We start from the raw sequence: 26,830 nt of genomic DNA, 5'->3' as shown, positions 1-26,830 counted from the left end.
GGGGTTAAATAAGAAACATTCATTTCAGCTCAGAACAAAAGATGCTCCTCCTCTCTTGCTTGCAGCTTGAGTTCAAAGTAGAATAGAGACCATTGGAAAGGTGAATCTACAGTTAAAGAACTTGTGATGAGACTGCTTTGGGGGTCAAAGAGATTTTTCAGTCTTATGAAAAACCCATGAAGTAGTAAAGTACCACCATAGCATCCCTGTGTACTGAAAACAAATTTCTTTTTGGATCCAATAAAAATGCATTATGGCAGACTGCACACTACTTTTAACTTAAAAATGTTCCCAGAGGCAACGTGCATACACAGAGTCCAGTTGATTAGAATGCATGTATTCTTTACAGTGAGGTCCAACACTCACTTCTGTGAGATTCAGCTTGGCCATGTTCTTAGTTGGAGATAACAGAATCCACTCTAGGGAACTTAAAAAGAAAAGGATTTATTAAGGGATTGAGATAACTTGCAGTATTATTGTGAAGGCTGAAGTCAGAGAGTTGAAGCTGAGCCCCCAGGAACAACTCCCCAGCTTAAATTGCAGAATTGAGCTTCTTAGTGGTGGGCTACCTTGACCATGTTCACACAGCAAGGAAGCAGGCTGCAGCATCTGGAAACAGCCACCAAACTACCAGTTCAGAGCTGTGCTGCCATGATCCAAACCATGAAAATGGATGGCCCATGCCCTGATTCACTCCCCAACTGGCTCAGTTCTGAATCAAAGTATCATGCCAATGCATCTGAAAGGCAGAACCTAAACTCTATCTGGAACTCTAGGCAAATGGGGGTCCAGCTTCTCTGTACACTAGAATTTGAAATGGGTGTTGACTGGAGTGTTCTGCAGTATCTGCTATAGTGCTCCTTACCTACCTATCTCCTGTCAACTAGCATTTTCAAGAACAAAGCTTATGTCCATCCTCTGTCCTCCCATCTGTTCTGCTAACTGTCCAACCAACCATCCATCCATTCATCTGTCCATCCATCCATCCATTTGATGTTTGCAATTTTTATTAATATACCATTTCTTTTTTTAAATCTGTGTTTCAGAATGCGTCTCTAAAACATAAAAATTTCTTTAAAAAGTATAATCACAATACCATTATTATATTTTAAACAATCCCTGAACATTGTTATATATCTAGTCAGTGTTAAAATTTCCCCCATTTTGTAAATTTTTTGTTTTTGTTTGAATCAGTTTCCAAATAATGTTGGTTCTGAGCCTACAACATACAGTGGTTTGACCTGTCTCTTAAGCCTCTTTTAATCTGCAGCCTCTTCTCACCTTTCCTCTCCTCTGCCCTCCCTTTCCCTGGCCATTTCTCCCTTTGCCTCTGCCCTTCTCTCCCCTCCCCAACCCATTCTTGCTCTTGTTCTTGTCTCCCCCTCACCACCTCCCCCTTCCTACTTCTTCTTCTTTCTCTTCAGTTCTAACATGTTTTTTAAACAAACTGGATCATTGGTCTTACTCTCTCACAGTCTAAATTTTGCCTTCTGTACCCCCATGTTGTCCTTAACATACATATTCAGTTGTCTTTTGTATTTCCTATGAACAGGCACTTAGATCTAGAGGCTGATCCGATTTAGGTTTCGCTTTTTGGTAACGTTGAGAATGTTGTACCGATGGTTCAGAGGTTGCAGTATGCGGTTGTGTACGTGGTTCAGAGGCTGCAGTATCTTGTTGTCTCTCTTTTTCTCTATTGGTGACTTAATCAGCTATTGATGATCTTTTTCTAGATCCATCATTTCATCAGGGATTGCAAAATATTTAGATTCAAGTTTGTCATTCCTTCCTCATTTATTAGCTGGAATACTTTTATCATGAGAAACTGTCCCTCATCAACTATTTGGCTTTCCTGCTGTACATGCATGAAGGAAAAGCAGAGTATATCCTTGACTTCTTGATTCCTACTCCAGTCCTTTTTTTAAACCAATTTTAAGAATAACAAATTGGTTCCCTACCATCTTTTAAAAAGTATCATTGTGACATCATGGATTTAAGCATATTTGATTTGCTTCAACCCATTGCAGTTATTTTTTAAATTGATGCTAAAGTTAAACAATCTTTGGTTAGTGGGAAGCGCTCTAGTTCTTTAGATACTGTCTTCCTAATTTTGATGACTTTTTTGACTTCTGGCTTAATAAAATATTCCCAGCTTAGTTCATGTAATTCCTGCCCCAGACCCAGAACCAGCTGTTTCTCCAAGGATTTCCAGTTTCTTTCAGCAAGAAATGTTATTTAGAGATGACAATCTGGATGCTATATATAACAGTATATTTTTTCTAGAAGTTTTTTTTTTTTTTTTCTTAAGACAGAGTCTTGCTCTGTATCCCAGGCTGGAGTGCAGTGGTGCGAGCTTGGCTTGCTGCAACCTCCACCTCCCGGGTTCAAGCGATTTTCCTGCCTCAGCCTCCCGAGTAGCTGGGATTACAGGTGCTTGCCACCATGCCCAGCTAATTTTTTTTGTATTTTTAGTAGAGATGGGGTTTCACCGTGTTAGCCAGGATGGTCTTGATCTCCTGACCTCGTGATCCGCCCGCCTCAGCCTCCCAAAGTGCTGGGATTATAGGCGTGAACCACCAAGTCCAGCCAGAATTTATTTAATCTTTAATTACTCAAGAGTTAAATAATGAAAGAATATGACCCTTAGCACAAAGTATATGAAATTAGCACCATGCCTTCTAAGACTGCATAAGTAAAATATTAAGAACAATTGTGATGCTAGTGATTATTGCTTAATGATTTAGGAGTTAGGGTTTTGGGAGAAGTATTCTTCCAGCTTGAATACAATTATTCATCAGCTGCCTTTACTTTGTGCTGATTAGTTTTTCCCTCTGTGATGGGGTGTTAAGAGACAGAGGACATAGGTTTGCTTCATCAATTGCTAGTAAGGAGTGAACACATAGACTTTCATATCCTCAGAGGCTGCCATGCCAAGGTTCAGGTCAAGATGATGTAGACAATTAGAATTTGGTGAGAGGCAAAAGCTCTTGTCTAGGAGTCTGGAGACTTGGGCTTACATCCTTGAATACCATTGCTGAATCATGCTCACTTTTAACCACCCTTATGTGTTCTGAAAATTGGTGTCTGTTTCCTCCTCTGTAAAATGGGTAGAGTATGTTTACATGAGTAAATTTTGGGGGGTGTAGTGTGGAGAAGAACAGTTAGCTTATCCTATCTAATTGGATTCATGAGAGGATCATTCCAGACAGAAATAAAATATGTGCACAAGTTAAAATATTCACAGTGACCGTATCTTCATCTCACCCCAGGGGAGTCTTGAGTCTTGTTCCTGTCTGTAGGAGTCAGTTGTTTTGATGGGAGCTTGGAATCTTCTCAATTCTCACCCCATTATTGTTCAGGTATGGACCCTCAAATGTAGACTAGGAAAGGTGACACATTATGCCATTGTTGTCTACCAAAACCCTGGTTAAAATAATCTCATCTGTCTAGATTGTGAGTCACTGAGCAGGACTCTGAATGGGCCATAGCATGGCTCCTTTTTATGATGGGGAAGATGGCTGGGGAAGTCTGGAGGAGACCACAGGGCCAGTCAAGAGGCCTCCCCACTGCAAGGGAGAAAGGTGGGAGAAGGAAATCCAATGGAAGGTCACTAGTGGGTATTTGTTGTTTTTACTGGCTCATCAGCTATAGCACCTTGATTTTATTTTGGAGAACTACTCTTCTCTCTTTGTGAATTTTTTTTTTTTTAAGATTCCCAGTTAAGTATCCCTTCAGATGAAAGGATAAAGTTATTATATAGCTGTCTTTCAGAAATTGGCTCCTGAGTGGAGCAACACAAGACCTAAAGTAGTTGCAGTCCATCCATCTCAATGGTGATGCCCTGAAGAGATTGTTCGGTAGCTCCTGCTACCTAGATACGCAGAGATGCCCTGATTCCTGGCCATCCTGATCCTGGGTCTGCAGCTTTTCTTGCTGTCTTCCAGTGAATTTACTTTTTGTCTCTTTTTCCCCTCTTTTCCTACCTTAACTAGATTTGGTGTTTGCTTGCAACCAAGAATTCTAACATAAATGCACTAAAAAAACCTTGTTTAATATCATGATTTAATCTTTCTCCCTCTGTAGCAGCAGAGAGAAATTTAAGATGCATTACTAAATGCCCTACCTGAAGGAACTTGTGTCTTTAATACTTCAGTTGGAACTTTGCAGGCCTGTCTCTGATCAAACTCTGCAAGGAATTAAGCGGCTTTTATGGCCTTTAAAATGTGTCCTAGACAGCTTAGATTTTACTAGGGAAAAAAAGGGAATGGGTTGGTTGGTTTCTTTATTGCTTCCTTTGTCTCCGTGGTCCATTGTTTAACTTCATGCTGTAGTCTATATTCTCCAAGAGGAAGAAAAACATTTTATTTCCCCATTTCAAAAGTGATGCATGCCTATGATAGAAAATACCAAGAGACAAAACAATGAAAACAAAACCACCCATAATCACCAGATAATTACCTCTTAACATTTTCCTGTACTTACAGTCTTTAATATGTAATATATATAAAGTATATGATGTATATAAAGTAAACATATGTAATGTTTACAAATGGGATCCTATTGTTTTGTAAACTTAAAATTACTTAATATTTGGCAATTTTTGCATGTCATTAAATTATTTTCAGTGTGATTTTTAATAGTTGCATAGCAGTCTTGCTGTATTATTTACTACTCACATTTAGTAAATCTAAAATTTTGCATTCTTTTTATGAGCACTCATAAAAATTGATTAGTTTTCTGTTCTGAAATTGGTGGAAATATTGCCCATTGCTATCCACAGCCCACACTGATGTCCAGCATATATTACTAATCTCTTTGCTGTAGAACGACCAGTGTTAAATGAAGTAGGTGCTTTTTTTTTTTTTTTTTGTGATTCAGGTTATAAGCTTTGCACAGAACTTGTCATGCTGGAAAAGTTACAGAAAAAGTGAAATGACCTTCAGTCCAGCAGGCCTTCTGCAACTTCTATCTTTGATAACAGTCTGCTCTAAGAGAGAGTTCATGTATAAGCCTTTTGTTATCAATACTCTTTAATCTCATACTTGTACCAAGCCCACAAAGGTATGCTAATGAGAGCTCGAACACTCCTGGACTTGACTGAAAATTTTTCTCGTAGGTTTCAGAAAGTGCTGAGAGGTGTAAGCCCAGCAACGTGCAAGGGAAAAGGGGACAGGATTCTGGATGGCCATTTCTTCACTGGGATGCAAAACCTCTTTTGAGTACTAGAATCAGGTAAGGACAGCTATGTTTTCTTGGGGAAGGAGGGAAGGAGGGCTCTTGAATTATCCTATTGTTTCAGAGATCTTGAAGAGACCCTAAAGCTTCAATTTATCTCATAGCTTTGGAACCCTCTTTTGCCAAATTGTTACCTTTTACTCTCTCCTTGAAAAACAGGGACCCCGTTATGTGAAGATGTGGCAAATGGCTTGCTATTGTGCCATGAGAGCCTCATTACTGAGTTTTCAGGATTATTACAGATTAAGTGTGAACCATTATAAAATCTAGAATCCTTTAAGATATAATTATTGGCTTAGCTCTACCAAGGAGTGTTTCATTCTAAAGGCAGGGAAGGCATCTGCTTTAACATTCAAATTCAGATTTTAATCACCAATGAGAAATAAATAGTGCTAACCCAAGTTTTAATTTCCTTAAAGGTGGTGGTCAAGTCAGCTAAAGTGGTTCAAAAAGAATGTTACTGTGTTGGCAACAATTCTGGCAGCTAAACAGAATGGTGAAACACATGAGGTAGATCATTCAAGTCCATGTAATAGGTGGAAACACTAATGTTAAATCAAGTGCCATTGTTGAGTGGTATAAAATGTCATCAGCTCACCAACGCAAAACTAGAATCAAAAAAGAAGTATTATTTTGTACCCTCTCTGTTTGATACACAGGCTTCTAACACATGACCACATTTACATACACAATCTGCCTGTCCATGCTCTGGGGTTGGGAGGTCCAGCTGTCAGTCATCTTGGCTAGTAGGAAGGCTTAGAGAACCAAAGCTCTGAGCAAAAACTAGAGATACTGGGTTTGAAGTCTGCTGGTGAAACAGCTGCTAATGAGTAGTAATTCTCTGTAGATCCTTAGAGTTCAGAGGCATGTCTTAGATGTGTTTCCTGACTCCTGGAAACTGACAATAGAAGTTGATCATAAGTCACAGATCTGACTTGTTTTGCTCCACATTTGAAGTTGTCCCTGCTGCTGGTGGTTAAGGGGATTATGGTGGTGATAAGTGGATGAGGAAAGCTTCCCAATAACCAGAAATTTTGGGAAGATGTTCCAGTCTCTTTGCCCACTCCCAGTTCAGCCTACCCTCTGAAGTGTCTGCTGTTAGACTGATCTTTCACCTCTAGCCCAGGAATTGCAAAATCAAATGCTTGCACAGACCAGGTAGTAACTTAGATAAATAAGGCCTGCTGGGTAGAGATTGGCAGGTTGAAGAATATATCCCCCATCTAAAGAGAACAACAGCACTGAGTTTTAGGAAACTCTTGGCACATGGGAATGCTGGCTCAGTGTCATCATATTTTATGAATTATTTTAGGAGATAATTTGAAATTTCAGGATTGTAAATGTAAACTCTTTATAAACTCTGAATGCTATTTTTTTATATCTTGTTACCTAAGTCAAATTGAATAAAAAATTGACTGTACTAAATACATCTACATTGTTGCCATTTTTTAACTCTTGGGGGTAGCAGCATCTTAGCCACAAATCCCCTATTTTGGGGGCAAATCCTGGGATTCCAATACCATTTCACCTCTCAGGCTTCCTAAAGCACAGGTTAAGAAAATGGGCTCTGAAGGTCCCACCTGTGATTCCAATCATCCTTTAACACTAGCCTCCTGTAAATTCCCTTAAAGGACAGGGAAGAGCACAGACTCTTTGCTACTTTGGAATCTATTAATAAATGCTACCAGTTTGAGCATTTATTGAACAAAAGAAGTACTGTTGCTTCATCTCATTTTTATAAGAAATTTATGAGATAGGTTTTATAAGAACTTTGAGATAAGATGATCATAATCATATTCCTATTTATAGATGGTGAAGCTGATGTTCAGTATTGGGGGAGGATTTCCCAAAGTCACCCAGTAAGTGGCAGAAATGAAATTTGACTGCTGGAGTCAGATTTCAAAACTAAATTTTTAACCACCATATTATATTTCTTTCTATTACATTATATGGGGTTTTAACTTGTATAGTTCCTCTGAGTAATGATTAATTCTCCCTCCCTTAAAACATCTTAAGGAATCTGTAATGACATTTGATACTTTTGTAGAACATAGGAACATTTTAAATTCTCATCCTTTGATACAGGGTTTGCAAAGTGTTTGGGATCCTTCTGATCACTGAAGGGGGATGTTTTTTGTAATGCCTGCCTTCAGACCAGAGGTACTAATTCCCTTTTCCATGCCCATTTCTCACCAGATAGTAATTGAAAGTTAAAACATAGAGTGTAAAGGCCAAAGTTACGGGTTTCACCTCCAGGTGAACAAGATAATTCTACTAAGTCCATGACCACAGAGTACTGTCCTAACCCCAGCCAGCCTTCTCCCAAATACAAGAAGTATGCGTGCATCAGTCATCCTTGTTAACAGAGGCACTCTCAGCCCAGACCCATGTACAGATGCATAAACAGCATCATCGCCATAAATGAAAGCAGTGTGATATGGCTGAGGAATGCAAATAGATTTTAGCTCAGTTGAGCTCAGTGGCCAATGCTAAATCATGAATGGTTGCTGCCAGGAGGAGTGTTGTGTTGAGAAAGATTTGGAAACCACATTCGAGCTTTTCAAAAAGAATGCTGTAATTGATTGGTCTTGTCTGCCATGGGCTTGGTCTATGGAATGAGTGGTAAGTGCTCTGTACTTGTCGTCCTTGGTATAGTCTATTAATATGAAAGAGCTAAGATATCTTAACCTCAGTTGGCTTAAAGCATTTGCATTTTAATTTGTGATTTCTTCCTCTTCAGTATTTCTTCTTCCATCTCTGCTGTATCTGAGAAGAAATGGCCAAACACACCTTCTCTAACTTGGAGACATTCCTGATTTTCCTCCTTGTAATGATGAGTGCCATCACAGTGGCCCTTCTCAGCCTCTTGTTTATCACCAGTGGGACCATTGAAAACCACAAAGGCAAGTGTCATGGGCTCTCTTAGATGCAATTTTTAGGCCTGTATGAAACTTCTTGATTACTGTGGACACCAAAGAGAAAAACAGTGTCTGCTGATAGTTCTACGTGTACTTAAGCAGCCTGGAATAGCCGTCTCCCTTTGCATTAATTGCCCATTCTGCACTGATAGCAGTTTTTATCAAGTTTACCTTTGTCCCCAATAGCCAGCGGACAGGCATTCTGACATGTACTTGTTTGCCATTAGTTTTTCCATTGATCTAAGCACAGCTCAAGATTTGTCAAGGTCTAGTAATGGCAGCTTTTACCATGAGCCTCTAATATTTCAATTTGCCTCCTTGTAGACATCATTTTCTCCTGGGGGCAAAAGGAGAATGAAAGACTCACTGAATGAATGTCAATTAGTCTGTGAAGAGCTTTAGAGAAAGGGGTCTCAAACGTAAATCCTTACAAGGGCTAATCAAGTTTTGCAGATGAGGTGGAGTGAGGAGGTGGACCAAGGAGGAGACAGGTGCAATTCTTGTGAAGAAGGCCTGCAGCCTCTCCCAGGTGGCAGCTGTTTGTTGTAGAGAGAACACATGATCTCAGATCTCCTGAGTTTTCCAGAGAACCTGGAAATTGGAATTTTTAGATATCTCATGATTTTTTAAAATGTTGGAAACAAAGTTTTTGAGAACAACGTAGGCTACATTTACACAAAGATTGGCAGTGGGTCTTGGTGGAGCCTCTGTTCCAGTCAGTGTTAGGTTACATAACTGTTAAATGAGTAGAGAAGACTGGTAAAGATTGAAGCTCTGACCAAAGTAAAGACAGGGCTGGCCTTAGGCCAAATGGAGAAGATGATATTTTCTACCTCAGTTTTCCCTTTTGGAGCCTGTCTCTTTTCCTGCACATTCTCTACCATGTCCCAGGGCTTTGAATTCCTGGCAAACACAGAGGATCAGAGATCCTCTGATCCAGCAGTAGGCACAGCAGGGTCATAGACTGATAGAAGTGAAAGGATCATTAAGAATTATTCAGTTTTGGCTGGGCCTAGTGGCTCACGCCTATAATCCCAGCACTTTGGGGGGCCAAGGTAGGCAGATCACCTGAGGTCAAGAGTTTGAGACCAGCCTGGCCAATGTGGCAAAACCCTGTCTCTGCTAAAAATTAAAAAAAAAAAAATAGCTGTTTGTGGTGGTGCACGCCTGTAATCCCAGCTACTCGGGAGGCTGAGGCAAGGCAGGAGAATCGCTTGAACCCAGGGGTCAGAGGTTGCAGTGAGCTGAGATCACGCCACTGCACTCCAGTCTGGGCGACAGAGTGAGACTCCATTTAAAAAAAAAAAAAAGAAAAATAATTATTCAGTTTTAGCTCTTAAAATTAGGAAATCAGGAGGCTGAGACTCAGGGAGGTTATTATTAATTATAGCAACTATTCTTATGGCAGTAGTTACTGTTTATTAAATGGTTTCTATGTTGAGCACTATAGTGAGAATTCTAGAATATTTTCTCATCTAATTCTCACAAAAATCCTATAAGGGTGGATGCTAGTCCTACTGTTTACATTAGTTTCATTTTACACTTGGGGAAACGGAGACCCTGAGATTGTAAATAACTTACCCTTGGCTATGTGTTAGGTTTGGCTTTAGTTGGCATGACATTCCTATGCTGGTAGCAGTGAAGCAATAGTGAAGGTGCCTGCTCCACTCCTTGCAATATTTGATGTCTTCAAGAAAATCTCGGCTTGGGAATGAGAAGACATGGATTCTAACTCCATCTAGAATTTGATCAAAAGAGCATCAGATCCTGAGTTTGAGGATCTGGATTGCATACCAGATTCATCATATGTTCTCCATTAACTATTGGTTAAGTCACTTTTCTGACTTTCAGTTTTCTCATCTGCAAAACTGAGGAGATTATGTTAGGTGGTCTCTAAGTTTTTTGAGCTCTGAATTTCCAGGATTTCAGAAAGAATCAGCTATAAATCTCTTGCCTAAGTACTTTCTGACTACAAATGCCTTGTGACACTGATATTTGATGCCTTGGCAACTCCTGACTATCGTCTGAGGAAGGGAAATAAACAAAATGATGAATATATAACATGTCTAAATAGGTAAAGAAAATCAAAGCTACATAGTAGCCATTGTTCTAAGTTTATAATATTAGTGAACATAGTTATTGTTCAAAACAGCCCCAGGAAGCAGGATATTATTATAATCTCCATTTTATAGCTGAGAACATTGGGGTGAAATAGGCTAAGCGATTTGATCACTTAGTAAGTGGTAGATTCAGGTTTCAAACCCAGGCAGTTTGTTTCTGCATCTGTCTTCTCACAAAAATCCTATATGTCATTCTGCTTCCCTTGATATTTGTATGTGTGTGTATAATAAATATATATGCATACATTAATATAGTATATATGTGTATAAATATGTACACATATAGATATGAATATATAAATACTAGAATAATTAAGATGAAATTATATCAACATGTATACAGTGATCTAGGTTGCATTAAAAATAAGTCTTCAGAAGGTCAAAGAGGATCAGAGCCAAGGTAGAGCCAGTGGGGTGGCATCCTGCAGGTGAGGAGTTGAGTCGGATCTAGGTGTGATGGAAATGGACTAACTCTGAAGCAGGTGGTGGAGTTTGGTAGATGGAGAGGAAAGGAGTGAGGAGTCTGGATAGAAAAAATGGAAGAAACCAATCCCCAGATATTGGATTTAGTAAACCTGGCACCTGTTTAGTTTAGCTGGAAAAGAAGAGCAGGGTGTTGAGTGAAGGCAGTGAGTTTGACAACGAATGGCTCATGATGAGGAGTTGAAGGATATTTGACAGAGGCCTTGATTGTTAGTCTGAAACATCTCTCATCCTGTTTAGGATTATTATTTTTAAACAGGTTCTTGAGCTGTTTCTGTCTATATATTTTTATGTATAAGAAAATATATAGTTTTCCTTATGAACCTGAGCCTATATATTGTGTTCTAATTGATGTTGACAAATAAGAGGGCTGAAATGTTGTTTCTCAAATCTCTTATTCTGTTTTAGATTTAGGAGGCCATTTTTTTTCAACCACCCAAAGCCCTCCAGCCACCCAGGGCTCCACAGCCACCCAGCGCTCCACAGTCACCCAGCATTCCACAGCCACCCAGAGCTCCACAGCCACTCAAACTTCTCCAGTGACTTTAACCCCAGAGTCTCCTCTATTTCAGAACTTCAGTGGCTACCATATTGGTGTTGGACGAGCTGACTGCACAGGACAAGTAGCAGATATCAATTTGGCAAGTAGACAATGGGCTCCTTAAGGAGACTGTGAAACAAGTAATTTTATTATTTTACAACCTGCATTCATTTCTGATTATTACAACATCATCATTATCTTCTTCTAGCTTTTTAATTGACCTTGCTGCTGTCTAGCACTATGAATTTCATACTTGAAGGAAGAGGAAAACTTTTATTCAATCACAACTCCCCTGTAAAATCCATTGGCCTTTTTTTTTCATGAGCAGAAGTGGCAGAGATGGCAAACTCAAATACTACAGGGGGTGAGCAGGTACCTTAAATGACATCACCAGGCCAGTGTAACATAAGAAATGTCTAGTGAATGCTCAGTTTGGGGGTAGGAGGTAGTAGGAAATGGTGGGAACTTTGAGGGAAAAAAAAGCACAAATAAAGTATATGGATCTAGCTGATTGTTGCCGTGTAAGAAATGGGGGCTCAGGGCTGCCCTATCTTGCAGTTTTTTAAAAGAAGCCCCCAAATCCCCAGATTAAAGAGTTGAAGATTCAAATCTCTTACTTAAAAAATAAAGCCAACTCTAGCTAAAACTGGGAACCTAGGTTGGACTAATACTGTGAAAGCAAATAAAACTTCTATGTGTCGGGTGTGGCCCTATTGACTGCTAGTCTTGGCTATGTGATGGAAATACCCATTTATGTCAGTGCTTCCCTAGGAAACCAGAGCATGAAGTTGTCTGATGGGATTCACTCCCTCCCTCCAAGTAATCTTTACTTTCCAGGTATGATTCTTGACTATGTGTTCTGAAAAGTGATCCTGGAATGTGAACCCTAAATAAACACTCCCAGGAGGGGTAATGCAAACAGTAGAGGGGGCATTCTAAAGACCTGGGTGTAGTTTTATGGGTAAATTTTATGACATGGTGAGAGAAGTGGCTTGGGATAGGTGTATGTGATCTGATTTGGTTTAAGGAGTTGTAGAGTCCTGATAAGTCAGGAGTCCCAGGGTTGGGGAGAACAATTGTTCTGAGAGATGGCTAATCATGGACAACCTGCTGCCACAACATCTTGTTCCCAAATACCTCACTCTGCATGTAGCCCCAGCAGCACAACGTTGTTCTGCATATGTCCTGCTCCAGCGTGACCCTATACAATTTCCCTCCAGCCCCTGCTTCTTTGCAGACAGCCCCTTCTCTGCTGTGCTGCCCGTTGAGCCCTTGCAACATATTTTCATACTTTGCCTAATAAATCTGCCTTTCTTTACCTATGATTGTCTTGGTAAATTTCTTTACCACCCCATGTCATGGGCAGTAAAGGAATTTACCAGCCTGTTGCACCCACGACAGGAATGATACTATGGTAAAAGCCAGGGCGAGGTACCCTCTGTGAAGAATACTTAATTATAAATATACCACTTTCTTCAGAAAACAAAATCATACACTAAACAACAAACATGGGAAAGCCTTCAATCTTTAAAATGTTCCTGGGCAATGTGGGATGGAAGTAGAGGAAATATTTTTTCCTGTAGTACCTTAGAAGGCAGGAGAAAAAGAGCCATTGCCAAAACCAGAAAGGCCAGAAAGATCTCCCGTGTTAGTGTTAGTAGCAGAATTTCCAAAGCCTCACCAGCTCCCTCCTGCCCATAAGCCAGGGAACAGCTTCTGCCAACCTGATCGATTCTTTGCGTTTGCATTTTTCTACACAGAGGATTCAAGCCTCTTTTATGATATTTTTTGGCTTTCTTTGTTCCTTTTTCTTTTTAATTTTTGAAAACATATATCCTCTCACTCAGAGCCACCATGTCATGTGGATGTTTTTCTTTGTTTTTCTGCAGTCGTCTATATTGTATGTTTGTGCCTGGTTTCTAGTAGCAGGGGAATGAGACAGAGCAGCTCTGATGGTCTCTTCCTCTTTAGATGGGCTATGGCAAATCCAGCCAGAATGCACAGGGCATCCTCACCAGGCTATACAGTCGTGCCTTCATCATGGCAGAACCTGATGGGTCCAATCGAACAGTGTTTGTCAGCATCGACATAGGCATGGTATCCCAAAGGCTCAGGCTGGAGGTAAGTGATTTGAGAGGAGAAATGAATGAAGAAATGATATGGTTTAAGGAAAAGTGGGTGAATGTGACAGGAAATAATTCCTCTTGGTTTCTCATTCAGTGAAATTCTACTACCTTCAATATTATACGCTCTGGACAATATAGCAGATAATCTTACAAGGAGAATGATCTTCACTATTTCAGTCTAAGTTATCTTGGTCAAAATTTGCTTTCACTTCTGCTGATGACTCATCATCATTATTAACGCTAATGTTTTTGTTGAAAGCTTATAATCTGCCAGGTGACTTTTATATATATATTCCCTTATTTAATCCTCCTTGTTAGAAGTTGGGAGAGCACCCATTAATCACTAAGCACTTCCTCAAGTTCTCAGACAATTGAGAATACATGTGAGGAATCGGATGCGAATTAAAACACAACATTGAAATGAGGTTGACCGTGAATTGGTAGTTATAGAAGCTGGGTAATAGGCACATAGGGATTCATTATAGCATTCTGATTATTTTTGTACAAATTTGAAATTGTCACATCCATACAAAAGGAGGAGGAGGAGACGGAGAGAGAGAGAGAGATAGAAAGCGAGCAAGCAACCAACCAAGCCACTGAATGATAAACTTCCAGTTCTAACTTTCTAAGGCAATTTCTAAGCCCTGACCCAGTACTATTTTCTGCATGGAATCAGGTCACTAAGAGAGAATGTGTTCTGTTAATGTCTGCTAACATTCATGAATGTGAGAAAGAAGAGCGGCTGGAGCATTGACCAGAACAATGACCATAAATGTCCATCATGCAATGTCAGGTTCTACTAGTCTAACCTATTAAACACTTTTCTCCTCCTGCTGTGTGAAGGGGCCAGTGAGAGGGATAATGAGATGGCCTAAAAGCATCACTTTAACATTGCTCCCTCTTGGGGAGGAGAGCGGAAGCCTCCCCCATCACATGTGGGAAGCATCCCCACATGAGGAAAAAGGGATTAAGTGTTTTCCTCACTTCTGCACTTACCACAAAACAGTGAGGTGGCTTTGTTGGTATTTCCATTTTCTGGATAAGAAAACTGAGTCTTAGAGAAGGTAGGTAACTTTCCAAATTTCACACAGTTAGCAAATGGTAGAGCTGGATTCTGAACACAGGTATGGTTAATCCCAGAGTCCACATTCTTTTTTTTTTTATTTTTTATTATACTTTAAGTTCTGGGGTACATGTGCAGAACGTGGAGTTTTGTTACATAGCTATACATGTGCCATGGTGGTTTGCTGGACCCATCAACCTGTCATCTACATTAGGTGTTTCTCCTAATGCTATCCCTCCCCTAGCCCTCCACCCACCGACAGGCCCCAGTGTGTGACGTTCTCCCTGTGTCCATGTGTTCTCATTGTTCAACTCCCACTTAAGAGTGAGAACATGTGGTGTTTGATTTTCTGTTCTTGTGTTAGTTTGCTGAGAATGATGGTTTCCAGCTTTATCCATGTCCCTGCGAAGGACATGAACTCACTCTTTTTTATGGCTGTATAGTATTCCATGGTGTATATGTGCCACATTTTCTTTATCTAGTCTATCATGAATGGACATTTGGGTTGGATCCAAGTCTTTGCTATTGTGAATAGTGCCACAATAAACATATGTGTGCAAGTGTCTTTATAGCAGATACATTCTTAAAAGTGACATTATTCTATACTCTTAGAAGGAAAAATGCATTGACCACTTGCTTTTTGTAAGGTACTTTGCTAGTGTCACTTCAGGGGACACACAACTAAATATGTCACAATTCATCTCCCTTATGAGGTCATTTTCTAGGTGGTGGATAGAAGGAAGGACTATGAAATATAGAGATACACAGAAATATACAGTTAGCTATAATTAACCAAAGGAAGGTACAGTGGGATAGTAATTGTCTATTACTGAGTAGGAAATTACCCCAAACTATAGTGGCTTAAAACAACAAACACTTATGATTTCACATGATCTATGGGTCAGGAATTCTGTCTTGGTTAGGTGGCTCTGGTTTAGGTTCTATGGCAATCAAGGTGATGGCAAAGGTTGAGTCATCTGAAAGCTTGACCCAGGCTTGAAGGTCCACTTCCAAGATGGTTTGTTCATGTGGCTGTTGGCCAAAGGCCTCAGTTCCTCACTCTTCCTATCCTTACGACACAGCAGCTAGATTCCCTCAGAGTGAGTGACCCAAGAGAATGAGCAAGGAGGAAGCTACAGTGCATTGTATGACCCAGGTTTAGAAGTTATACACCGTTACTTTCACCCTGTTCTATTCATCAGGCAAGTCACTAAGTCCAGCTCACACTCAGTGGTGAAAAAGTAAGCTTTACTTCTTGAAGGGCAAAATATCTGAGACTTTGTGGACATATGGTCTTTTAAGATCACCAATAGGGATTCAGGAATGCAAATTAGGAAAACATTTTCGTGGTGGAAATGACACTTGAGTGAGCAGAATTTTAAATGGTTAGGATGGGAAGGCAGAGAAATCTGATGGAAGAAACAGAATGAACACAGAGAGACACAAAGGAGGGATGTAGACTCTTTCATGAGGGAACAGAGGAGATCTATTAGGACATATGGAGGCATGTAGTTGGAGATGTATCTGGAAGATATGTTTATCATAATTGCAGAGGGCCTTGAGATGCCAGCTTGTTTTTAATTCTGTGGGTGATATGGACTCTGAGAAATCTTCTGAGTGGCGGAGTGATGTAAACACCATTTTGTTTTAGGATGATTAAGCAGGTAGAGATGTTTGATATGGATTGGAATAGAGTGGAACTAGAAGTGAGGACAAAAATTAGCAGATTCTTTAAAGTGATACTGAGGCTTTATTGGTGAGGGTCCAGTTAAGAAAACAGTTATCATCATACTAGGTATTTCAAACAGAGGGATTTCACCCAGGGGAGTTTTACAAGATGTTAAAAGGCTGAAGGAACAAGAAAGGGAAGCTGGAGTTGCTGGAAGGGTTTTTATTTTTTGTAACTTTGCCTAACAATTTCCCCCTTTATCACGTGAGACTGGCACAAAGATCTTAAACCAATGTGGTGGCAGTGAGACTACGTGGTGGTGGGATAGGAAATTAAATGTGAGTCAGCCGGGTGTGGTGGCTCACGTCTGTAATCCCAGCACTTTGGGAAGCTGAGGCGGGTGGATCACTTGAGGTCAGGAGTTCGAGACCAACCTGGCAAACATGGTGAAACCCTGTCTCTACTAAAAATACAAAAATCAGTTGCATGCTGGCAGGCGCCTGTAGTCCCAGCCACTTGGGAGACCAAGGCAGGAGAATGGCTTGAACCTGGGAGGTGGAGGTTTCAGTGAGCCAAGATCACTCCACTGCACTCCAGCATAGGTGACAGAGTGAGACTCTGACTCAAAAAAAAAAAAAAATTAAATGTGAGATTTGGAGATGAATAGACATAAAAGCCAGTACTTAACATAATATTCATGCTGAGTCTGGAACTCTTGTCAGTGCCTTGTATGGATTAATGTACTTATTCCTCCAAACGACTCTATGAGGGAGGTATTATTATTATGTCATTTGACAGATTGAGAAACCAAGTTTGCAGAGGGCCAAGTAACTTATCCAAGGTTGCACAGCTAGGAACTGTCAGAGTTGGGATTCAAACTTAAGTGTTTTGGTGTCAGAATTCATGCTCATTTCTACTATACTATACTGCTTTTCTGAAAAATGAGATGGCTCTAATTGGGAAATAGTATGGTCATTAGCAGAAATAAAAGAACCAAAAGGTAGACTTTGGTGGGTAGAGTAGGGAGGAGTTTAATGTGTTGTTTTGTAGGTGTTATCAAGTCAATAGTGGGCACCATTTTTCTATCTCTTCCTATTTTTACATCCCTGTGCAATCTGAGACCCAGTGGGAAGGCTGTTAAATGAACCCACTTAGTTTTCCCAAATTAACCCAAAGGAAGGTGTGAAAAATAAATGTAGCTAAATAAGTGCCATTAATATTATTTATAACACCTGCTTCTATGTAGGTTCTCAGTGTCAGCTTTAAGATAGATGAAATTTCCAGCACAGAATGAAGATTATGGAAGATCTCTGTGCAGTGAGGCATGACAGAAAAACAGAAGGACTTTCTAGGTTTTTCTGTGTCATGCTCCCAAGAGTGTCAGTGAGACGAAATGGAATAGAAACTGAAGACAGAAGTGAGCGGTAGACATAAATGTAGCTGCTTTGTCCTGTGTTAAAATACCCTCCTTTCATGAACTGGGAAACATGTTATTTTTAATGGTTATCTTCCTGGCATTGTTATATGACTAGGTTTTATGTATTTCTTTTTTCTCCGCCCTAGAAGTCCCATATGTCTGGCTTCATATCAGAGACTGTAGTTTAAAATAAAATTCCTGTGTACCGTTTGTAGTCTTTCTTGTTTTAAAATTCAAGATTCATAATTTCTGTCTTCTTAAGGGCTTGATTCTTGAGTAGACATGAAGAAATGCATTTAATTCTAAAGCCCTAATGTCACAGTTCTTTAGGAATAAATAGGATGGGGTTAGGGAGCTTTAAAGTTGACTTGTGGCTCTTTTTCTCTACTACCTTCCTGTCTTAGCTGCAAATTGTTAAGAACATCAGCTTCTGACTTTAGTTCAGCTTTCATGATGTCCCTTCATTGATCATTTTCTCTTCTCTTTATAGACATTTCTTCTTCATGAGTGTGGTAGTTACATTATGGAATAATATGCGAGAGTGGTGGGGGATTGGGGCTGGAGTTAGGACCAAAGAGAAGGAATACAGAAGGATGTTAGTCTTGTTATATTATACTTCCATTCTGTATTTGTCTTGCATCATAGAATTGCTTATGTGGACATGGTAACCAAACAATCAGTCTTTGGGACAAGGAGAGGTTAATGAGGCAAGGTGGTTATGACTGGAATGAGAATGGTGTAGATCTTCACCTGCAATAGAAGAGGTTGAATGATTATCTTCATGTATATCAAGTACATAGCACAGAAGCTGCTACTCCCCACTTACCAGCAGTGAGCTGGAACTAGCTTGCACAAGCTCATAAGAACCAATTTGTAAATATTCAGAAACATTGTGAGCTGGCTGTTAAGCTTTTGGTAGCTTGAAATTGATCATGATGAGGAGTTTTTACATCACAGAAATTGGTGAACAATACAAATGAGGGCTTTTAATTTTATTGTATGTTCCAGAGAGACAGCTTATCAGAGTGTCTATGCCACACTCAAGGTAAACATTGCTAACAATTGCTTTGGGTTTGACACTTTTGCTGGATTTTTTTTTCTTTAATTAATGTTTGTGTGTACATGGTACATATAGTTATGGGGTACATGAGATGTTTTGATACAGGCATGCAATGCCTAATAGTCACATCATGGAAAATGGGGTACCCATCCCTTCAAGCATTTATCCTTTGTGTTACATACTGCTGGGTCATTTTTTAATTATCTTTCACAAAAAAGACACAATGATACCAAACTTTAGATTGCAGCTTATTAAAGCATAATCAGCAACAGATACTCAGCAACATCACCAGTATTCTCTCTGGTGTTTTCTTGATGTGTATGCACCATATGAAGACATTAGTCATGCATTTGGATGTTCATTGATCAACTCATTCACTAAACATTTACTGAGTCTCTTTGTATTAGTTGTCTATTGCTGTACAACAAATCGCCTAAAAATTTAGTGGCTTAAAACAACAATAATAAATGTTGTTCAAGGCTTCTGTGTGTCAGGATTCCCAGAGTGGCTTGGTTAGACGATTCTGACTTGTTTTAGAACAAGTCATATATAATCACTTCTGTGTCATGATGTGGCACTCAGATGCTGGCTAGGGCCGCAGTTGTCTGATGGCTTGACCAAGGTGGAAGAAATTACTTCTAAGGTTGCTCACTCAGATGGCTAGCAAGTTAGTGCTGACAGGATGCTTCCTATCCACTTAGGCTTCTCCACAGGATTATTAGGGTGTCCTTGCATCATAGTGGATGGCATCCTCTAGACCAACAAGTCTAAGAGTTCGTTTCAAGGCACACTGAATTCTTCATTTGGGAAATGAGGTACTAGAGTAGCTTAAAACCTTTGCAGTTTATGCTCACTATGCCTGAGTTGCTTTTCCCCCAGATATTGCACAGCCGACTTGCTTTCTTCATCTAAGCCTCTGCTAAAAGAGAGCCCCTCATTAGAAGATCTTTCCTCACTAACACCCACTACTTTCTTTTTCCTTATGCAACAATGTTTTTCTTCATAGCATCTATCACTCTATGATATAATATTTAATATTTATTTGCTTGCTTACTGTCTTTGTCTTTCATTAGAAAAAAAATATCTTCAAGACAGGAACCTCATATATTCTTTTGCTTAGAGCACCTGTTGAATGATGAATGAATAAGAGTACTGGTTCTCTAGTTAGACGAGGGTCTGGAGTCTGGCTCTGCTACTTATTAGATCAATAGGCAAATTATTTAACTTTTGTATAATTCAATGTTCTCAGCTAAAAATGGGCTTAACAATACCTGTGTAGCTCTTGAAATTGTAATAAAGATTTTAAAATACATAATATATATAACATACCTAGCATTGTGTTTGCTTATAGTAAGAATCTATAAAATGTTAGGTATTGTTATTATTATTTTGTTGTTATTACTATGATAATATCCTCAAACATACAGTGAGGGGCCATTTGAAAGAGGTGTTAATATAGTTTGTCTGTGTCCCCGCCCAAATCTCATCTTGAGTTTTAGTTACCATAATCCCCATGTGTCATGGGAGGGACACCATGGGAGGTAATTGAATCATGAGGGTGGGTGCCCCCATGCTGCTGTTCTCATGATAGTGAGTTCTCACAAGATCTGATGGTTTTATAAGGGGCTTTCCCCCCTTTCACTCTGCACTTCTCCCTCCTGCCATCATGTGAAGAAGGACATATTTGCTTCCCCTTCTGCCATGATTATAAGTTTCCTGAGGCCTCCCCAGTCATGCTGAACTGTGAGTCAATTAAACCTCTTTCCATTATAAATTACTCAGTCTTAGGTATGTCTTTATTAGCAGCATGAGAATGGACTAATACAGATGTTATTGGTATGGATCAGTGATTGAACTCATCAAAGCCTTTTCTCATGTTGAGCTCCTATGTTATCCCTCTTCTTAGTTCAATTACTTTTTTTCTTGAAGGTCCTGAACAGACTGCAGAGTAAATATGGCTCCCTGTACAGAAGAGATAATGTCATCCTGAGTGGCACTCACACTCATTCAGGTCCTGCAGGATATTTCCAGTATACCGTGTTTGTAATTGCCAGTGAAGGATTTAGCAATCAAACTTTTCAGCACATGGTCACTGGTATCTTGAAGGTAGGCAAAGAGCCCCAGAGGCAGCTGTTCTTTACCATTGCTTACAGGTATTTTAGGAGTGATTGGATGTCATATAAAGAATCCCTATAGGATTTGGGTCTGAGCATAGTATTAGCATGTACAATTCTTTCTCCTCCCTGACTCTATCTTAGCTTCTTGTTCTGAGCTATGGGCTGTTAGGGATGAGGCATGGATGATTGGAAAAGAAGGCTTCTATGGGACTAAGCCCAATGTAGTTATTTAAACAGACAGAAAACATTTTGGTTTGGGGTTCTTTATAGAGGGCACTACATGGCCTGTTCTTTGCACAAAGTCACACAAAGAGAAACCCATGAAGGAGCCAAAAGTAATTACAAATAATTCTAAAATTTTAAAATATTTCCCAAAGTACAAAGAGAATCCAACTTATAAACACACATCCCAATTTTTCAAGTTCTCTAGTATAGATACAGACCTCCGTGGTGCTCCTGACAAATACCCTTAAACTCCTCTCCTGTTTCTGGTTTCAGTAGCTTATACTCCTCTCTTTTCTGTCTTTCAGCTTATTATTTTGTTGCATAGGATCCTTGCTAATGTTTTGCTTCATTTTATTGTATTCCAGGCTTATTCTCTATTTTTTCTTACAATGTCACCCCCAAAATTCAGAGATCCAGCTGGCATAGGCAGAAATTGCTTTACATTGATGTTTTGCAAACTGAGGCTTGCAATGTATTAAAGGCTTATGAAATCAATTTCATGGATTGCAAAAAACATTACATAAAAAATGCTAAAGAATAGATTGTAAGATATAGTGTATGACACACAGTCAGGGTATAGTTTGCTTTGTGGACTTTTGTTTTGGGATGCATATGTTGATGTGTATTAAGTTATGATGAAAAATGTATCTCTCACTGTAGTTCACTGTCAAAAAAGTTTGAACAACTCTGCCTTGGTGGTAGAATGGCAAGGGTAGGGAGGTGGAAACAGTTACATGTTAGCAAAACTTGTATTAGTGTTGTAGGAGTCAAGTCTCCCATTTTGGCTATCTGAAGTGACAAACTGAACCTCATTTAGCAGTCCTGAGAGAGCAGGAGTTGAGACTTTTTGTGAGCTCAGGCATTAATCAGTACCGTGCTTCCGTATAACACGGCATTTCCCTTATCTCAACCTTGAAAGCCATTTCTGTTTACCTCCAGATTGGCAACAGCGATGTGGTTCTCCAGCTTTTATCCCGTAATGTGGACACATTAGAGACAAAGGAAATTGTTCACAGGGCTCTTCTGTTTATATTGACTAAGTTATTGTCCCCACCAGGATTTCTAAGCTTATAACATCCCCCTCTTTTTTAACCTTCAGAGCATTGACATAGCACACACAAATATGAAACCAGGCAAAATCTTCATCAATAAAGGAAATGTGGATGGTGTGCAGATCAACAGAAGTCCGTATTCTTACCTTCAAAATCCGCAGTCAGAGAGAGCAAGGTGAGGAGGAATCGTCAAAATGAAATCGTTTCATTCCCTTTAGGGAACAGCAACAAAATCTAAGTACAGGGCTGTTACTTGATGAATATGGTGAGGTCCCAAGAGAGTATTACAGCTATGATATCTTAAAAACATCTTTATAATCTAAAACAAGCAGAAACAAAAAGTGAATGTAGAAACAAACACCAATTTATTAATGTATCTTTCCACTTTGTTGATTATGGGAGCCAGTGTGGATGTTTGAAGGACTCTGGGCTTTGAAATCAGGAACAACTGTGGTCTCAGCTTAGTTTTATTGCTTTCTAGCAATGTGACCTTTAGTGATTTACTTATCTTAATTTATTGTCACTCAGCTTCTTCATCAGTAAAATGGAGATAAAAATGTGCACAATGCATATTTATTAAATTAATGAATAGCTCTTTTATTATGTGTTATCCAGAATAAATCATCTTAGTCCACAAGAGTGTGGCAAGACAGAGAAAATAAAAGGATAAAGAATATGGACAGAAGAGTAAGAAATAAACCCACATATTTGAATGGAAAAACTAAGGGAGAGGATTATTTTGCCTTTTTGTCTTTTTTTAAGTGATGAACCAGGTTTGTAACAGAAGAGAAGTGCTTGGTTACTCTAACACTGTAAAATAATATCACTGTTTCCACTTGACCACTTGACATTTAACATTTTTCTGCATATTTTAAAATAGCTTTCAAAGGAGATGATTTTTAGAAAATGTAATCTGATTTCCCTTGAGAAGACATAAAAGAACACTTAAGTTGCAGGTCTTGAATGCTTTTGATTTTGCAAATTCCCTGCTCTTTTAAAGAGATTTCATTAAAAATTTATATGAGTAGAAATTTCAAAGACAAATCCCTTTTGTAAGAAATACATATATGTTATATAATATTGTATGTTATATAAAAATATGTGTATTTCAGCTCCAGTCGCTTGACCTAGTCCCCCAAACTTTGATGGCAATTGCATACCCTTTCCTTAGCTGATAAATGAGGTACTGGATACAGTTCACAGAACTACTGCTTGTCAAGACATCTCACTTACTGAGAGTCATTTTTGTTTTTGTGTCAGCTGCTACTGTTCATCTTATATGAGGGTTAGGCTCTAACACAGAACTGACTGTGCTTTTCTGTTTTACTGACTAGGTATTCTTCAAATACAGACAAGGAAATGATAGTCTTGAAAATGGTAGATTTGAATGGAGACGACTTGGGCCTTATCAGGTACTGTATTTCCTTTTTAAAAATAATTCTGTCGGGTAGCTTTTCTTAATTAAAGAGAAGGGAAAAGAGACTAGAATAGTACCAGCACACACTGAGAATAAGTTGTGTGGTTAAGAGTCCAGGTTCTGGAGTCAGACACAACTGGGGTCCAGCCAAGGGCCTTGTACAGGGTTCTCAGTCTCTCAGGGCTTAGTTCTGCACTTACAAAACAGATTTAATACAGGGAAGATAAATGAGAGATCTTGGTGAAGAGCTTGGCACAGCATCTCGCATATGATATAAAAATTCAGTAAACATTAACACTTATTATGTTATCAAGATCTCATATGTGGAACTTCCATGATGGTAAACAGTTATCTCCTAATAAAATGAAAAAACAATCTAACCAACCAGGAAAGTGATTATGGCTTTGAGATTATTTACCTGTGTTTCCCTAAAAGGATTAAGTCCAATGCAGGACAATGGCAAGTAGGGATAAAATAGAACTGAGAACACCTAAAGGAAGCAAGTGAGGGAAAATTACAGGTGGGGCCAGCTTTTAGCACAATTATCTGGGAGTGACAGCATTTAGGAAAACACATGGATTTTGTTTTCTTGAAAATAAGGAATTTGCATTCATATGTGATTTTGGTTACTGCAACTGGCCTGACTCAGGAATTGACTGGGTGGGTAACATGGTTCCAGACTCTTTGACCTATGGACTTGCAAATGATGCAGACATGCCCTAGGGAAGTACCAAATAGTGCTGGGTGCTACAGTCAAATGGCTTGGGTTCACTCTGGGCTCTTGTCCTTATTAGCAATGTGACTTTAGACAAGTTCTGTGACTACCTTGTCTTCCTGTTTCTCATCCCTAAGCATTTTTGTGCATACCATAGGATAAAGTAAGTATTTAAAATGTTGATAATAATGATTAGAAAGATGATAAAGGGTCTGCCAAATAGAATTATAAAATATCTAAGTAAAAGATGCTATGCGAATAAAACTTGCAGTAAAATTGACAAAGTGGTGAAGAAAAACATTAAAAACTATGATTCACAGTTCACACACCACAGTTGGCCCTAAAACTAGGCGGAGAACAACATGGTAATAAAAAGTTCAGGTCTTGAGGTAAGGTTGACTTGGCTTCAAGTCCCAGTCCTCTGCCACTTACTAACCCTGTGGCCTGGAGAAAGTAACTTAATTCACTTAGACCTTAACTATCCTATTTGAAAATGGGAATAGTAATACCCCATAGGGTTGTCTGAGGATTAAATGAGATAATGCATACAAAACTCTAGTTCTGTGCCTGACATAGAAAAAAGCTTAATCATTTTAGCTAAAAAGGAATAGAAAACATATTCTACCTCTTCTGAATAATTCCATTACCAGCATATTAGAATGCTTGAAATTCTTAGCATTTGAGTTCCTCTTTTGTGTTAAAAGTGAAGTCACTAAAAACTCCCTAATAAAATTTGCTATATGGGCTGACATAACAGGACTTATTCTTCTATTACAATCAACTTACCTCTTGATTAGTTGCCCCTTAGCATTTAACTCAGCACACTTTCTAAATGTCAGGCATGTAACTGTGTGAGTGGGGTATGTTATGATGAATAAGGCAAGGTTTCTATCTTTAAGGGTCTCACAAGCTGGTGGGGTGATTGGGGCAAGAGACAGAGACAAATATATAGACAAGTAACCATAACATGAATCAGATGACCAGCAGTGCTATCCCATGGGCATAAATAATGCTGTGGGAGTTTGGAGGAGGTAGCCCTGAGTTTTTCCTGAGAGCACTGTGGAAGGCTTCCAAGAGAAAATGACATTTGAGCTGGACCTTCAAGGAGTCATGGGATTTCTCACGGAGTCATGAAAAATACAGAGCCATAAGGCCAGAGTGTGGGTGAGGTCAGGGCATTGGTAAAAGGTGGACTGGAAAGGTAAGACAGGTCCAGATTCTAGAGCACTTTAGTGGGGCATTCAGTTACAAGAAGGGCAGGATAACAGCATACATCTCTGCTAGTTACACTGAGTATCCCAAATTTGTTGGGACAAGGAGATAGACTTGCCTTTATAGTTTCTATTTAACTCTTGGCTGAAGGACCAAGACCATTTACAATTCCCTTTTAGTAGTTTTTGAACCTTTTTTTTTTTTTTTTTTCCTGAGACAAGCTTTTGCTCTGCTGCCTAGGCTGGAGAGCAATGGCGTGATCATAGCTCACTGCTGCCTCAAATTCCTAGGCTCAAGTGATCCTCCTGCCTCAGCCTCCTTAGTAACTTGGACTACAGGTGCTCACCACCACACCTGGCTATTTTTTAACATTTTTTGTAGAAATGGTGTCTTGCTTGTTGCCCAGACTGATCTCAAACTCCTGGCCTCAAGTGATCCTCCACCTCGGCCTTCCAAAGTGCTTGGATTACAGGTGTGAGCTACTGCACCTGGCCAGTTTTTGAATCATTTAATAACTGGAACAGAAAATTCAAAAATACTATTATTTTGGCCAGATGTTCTTTGCTTCCATACATACAATTATATCATGTATCTGGAAGTCTTTCGGTCAACTGTCAAGGTTATAGCAAAGCTTTTCCATCTGTTGTGCTTAACATCCTGCAATAACTTTCCATTGTTTCTGAGCTGCCGTATGTTATCTTTGATGTAATTGCTCCTGCAATTGCCTCTTGTTGCATAGTGTAATTGCTCTTTGAATACGTTAAAAATGATCCAAAATATAAAGTCAAATGTGGGCTGCTAAGTAACTCACCCACCATATGTAGATGCCTGCTGTTAGACAGAATCCCAAGGTGTGAGGAGTTTGGAAGCACAGCAACTCAGAATCACAGAGCATGGAGATGACCTAGTTCAACCTTCAGCAGAGGAACAAGGGCCTAGAAAGGTGATGTGACCTGCCCATCATCACAGCCAAGACTATCTTCTTCACAATGAAAACCATATTTGAGTTCATAATTCATTCCTTCTTACTCTCATTTTTGTTTTCAGTTTTTCATTCAGCAAGTCTGCACTAGGGACCTACTATGAGCCACGCAATACTTCCTTGGAATGATGTATTCCCTGGCCTTGAAATAAGGAATCTAGTACCCATGTTTGTGCTACTGGAATGAATCCATTAAACTCTCTGAGACTCAGTTGCCGTATTTTCAAATGTGGCTATCATATCTTCTCTCCACACAGAGATTATTATGGGATACACTGATGAACAAATATAGATGGAGTTGCTGCCCTTATAGGACTTCAGTCTACTGAGGGAGACAGAAGGCATACAGATAGGCATACAATACATGTAAAATTATAATTGGGCTCAGTGCTAAGAAAGGCAGGTGTGTAGAACTTTCTTAAAGGAATTTGACCTTGTCAGAGAGATTGGGAAAGGTTTCCCTGAGGAAGTGACAGCA

The 26,830-nt window shown here is 39.4% G+C and overlaps 1 protein-coding gene across 7 annotated transcripts in view; it reads left to right on the top strand.

Moving 5' to 3' along the window:
* Positions 1-26,830, top strand: part of LOC450461 (putative inactive neutral ceramidase B) — a 96,316-nt gene that overhangs the window by 22,535 nt on the left and 46,951 nt on the right. For 6 of the 7 annotated variants that reach the window (XR_010146888.1, XM_009458463.4, XM_009458462.4 and 3 more), the window contains exons 1-7: positions 4,962-5,232; positions 7,976-8,138; positions 11,165-11,397; positions 13,269-13,418; positions 20,562-20,738; positions 22,074-22,201; positions 23,361-23,438. Coding sequence is in view for 6 of the 7 variants with exons in the window: in XM_009458463.4 (XP_009456738.2) it covers positions 8,012-8,138; positions 11,165-11,397; positions 13,269-13,418; positions 20,562-20,738; positions 22,074-22,201; positions 23,361-23,438 (893 nt within the window). In the remaining variant the exon portion in view is untranslated. Of the gene's footprint in view, positions 1-4,961; positions 5,233-7,975; positions 8,139-11,164; positions 11,398-13,268; positions 13,419-20,561; positions 20,739-22,073; positions 22,202-23,360; positions 23,439-26,830 lie in introns of those variants that run through there. The other variant, XM_054659598.2, reaches the window with a different exon arrangement.

This window comes from Pan troglodytes, chromosome 8 (assembly GCF_028858775.2).
Source record: "Pan troglodytes isolate AG18354 chromosome 8, NHGRI_mPanTro3-v2.0_pri, whole genome shotgun sequence".
Classification (NCBI taxonomy): domain Eukaryota; kingdom Metazoa; phylum Chordata; class Mammalia; order Primates; family Hominidae; genus Pan; species Pan troglodytes.
Note: the sequence above shows the minus strand (reverse complement) of the source record. Positions and strands in the feature narration are given on the sequence as shown.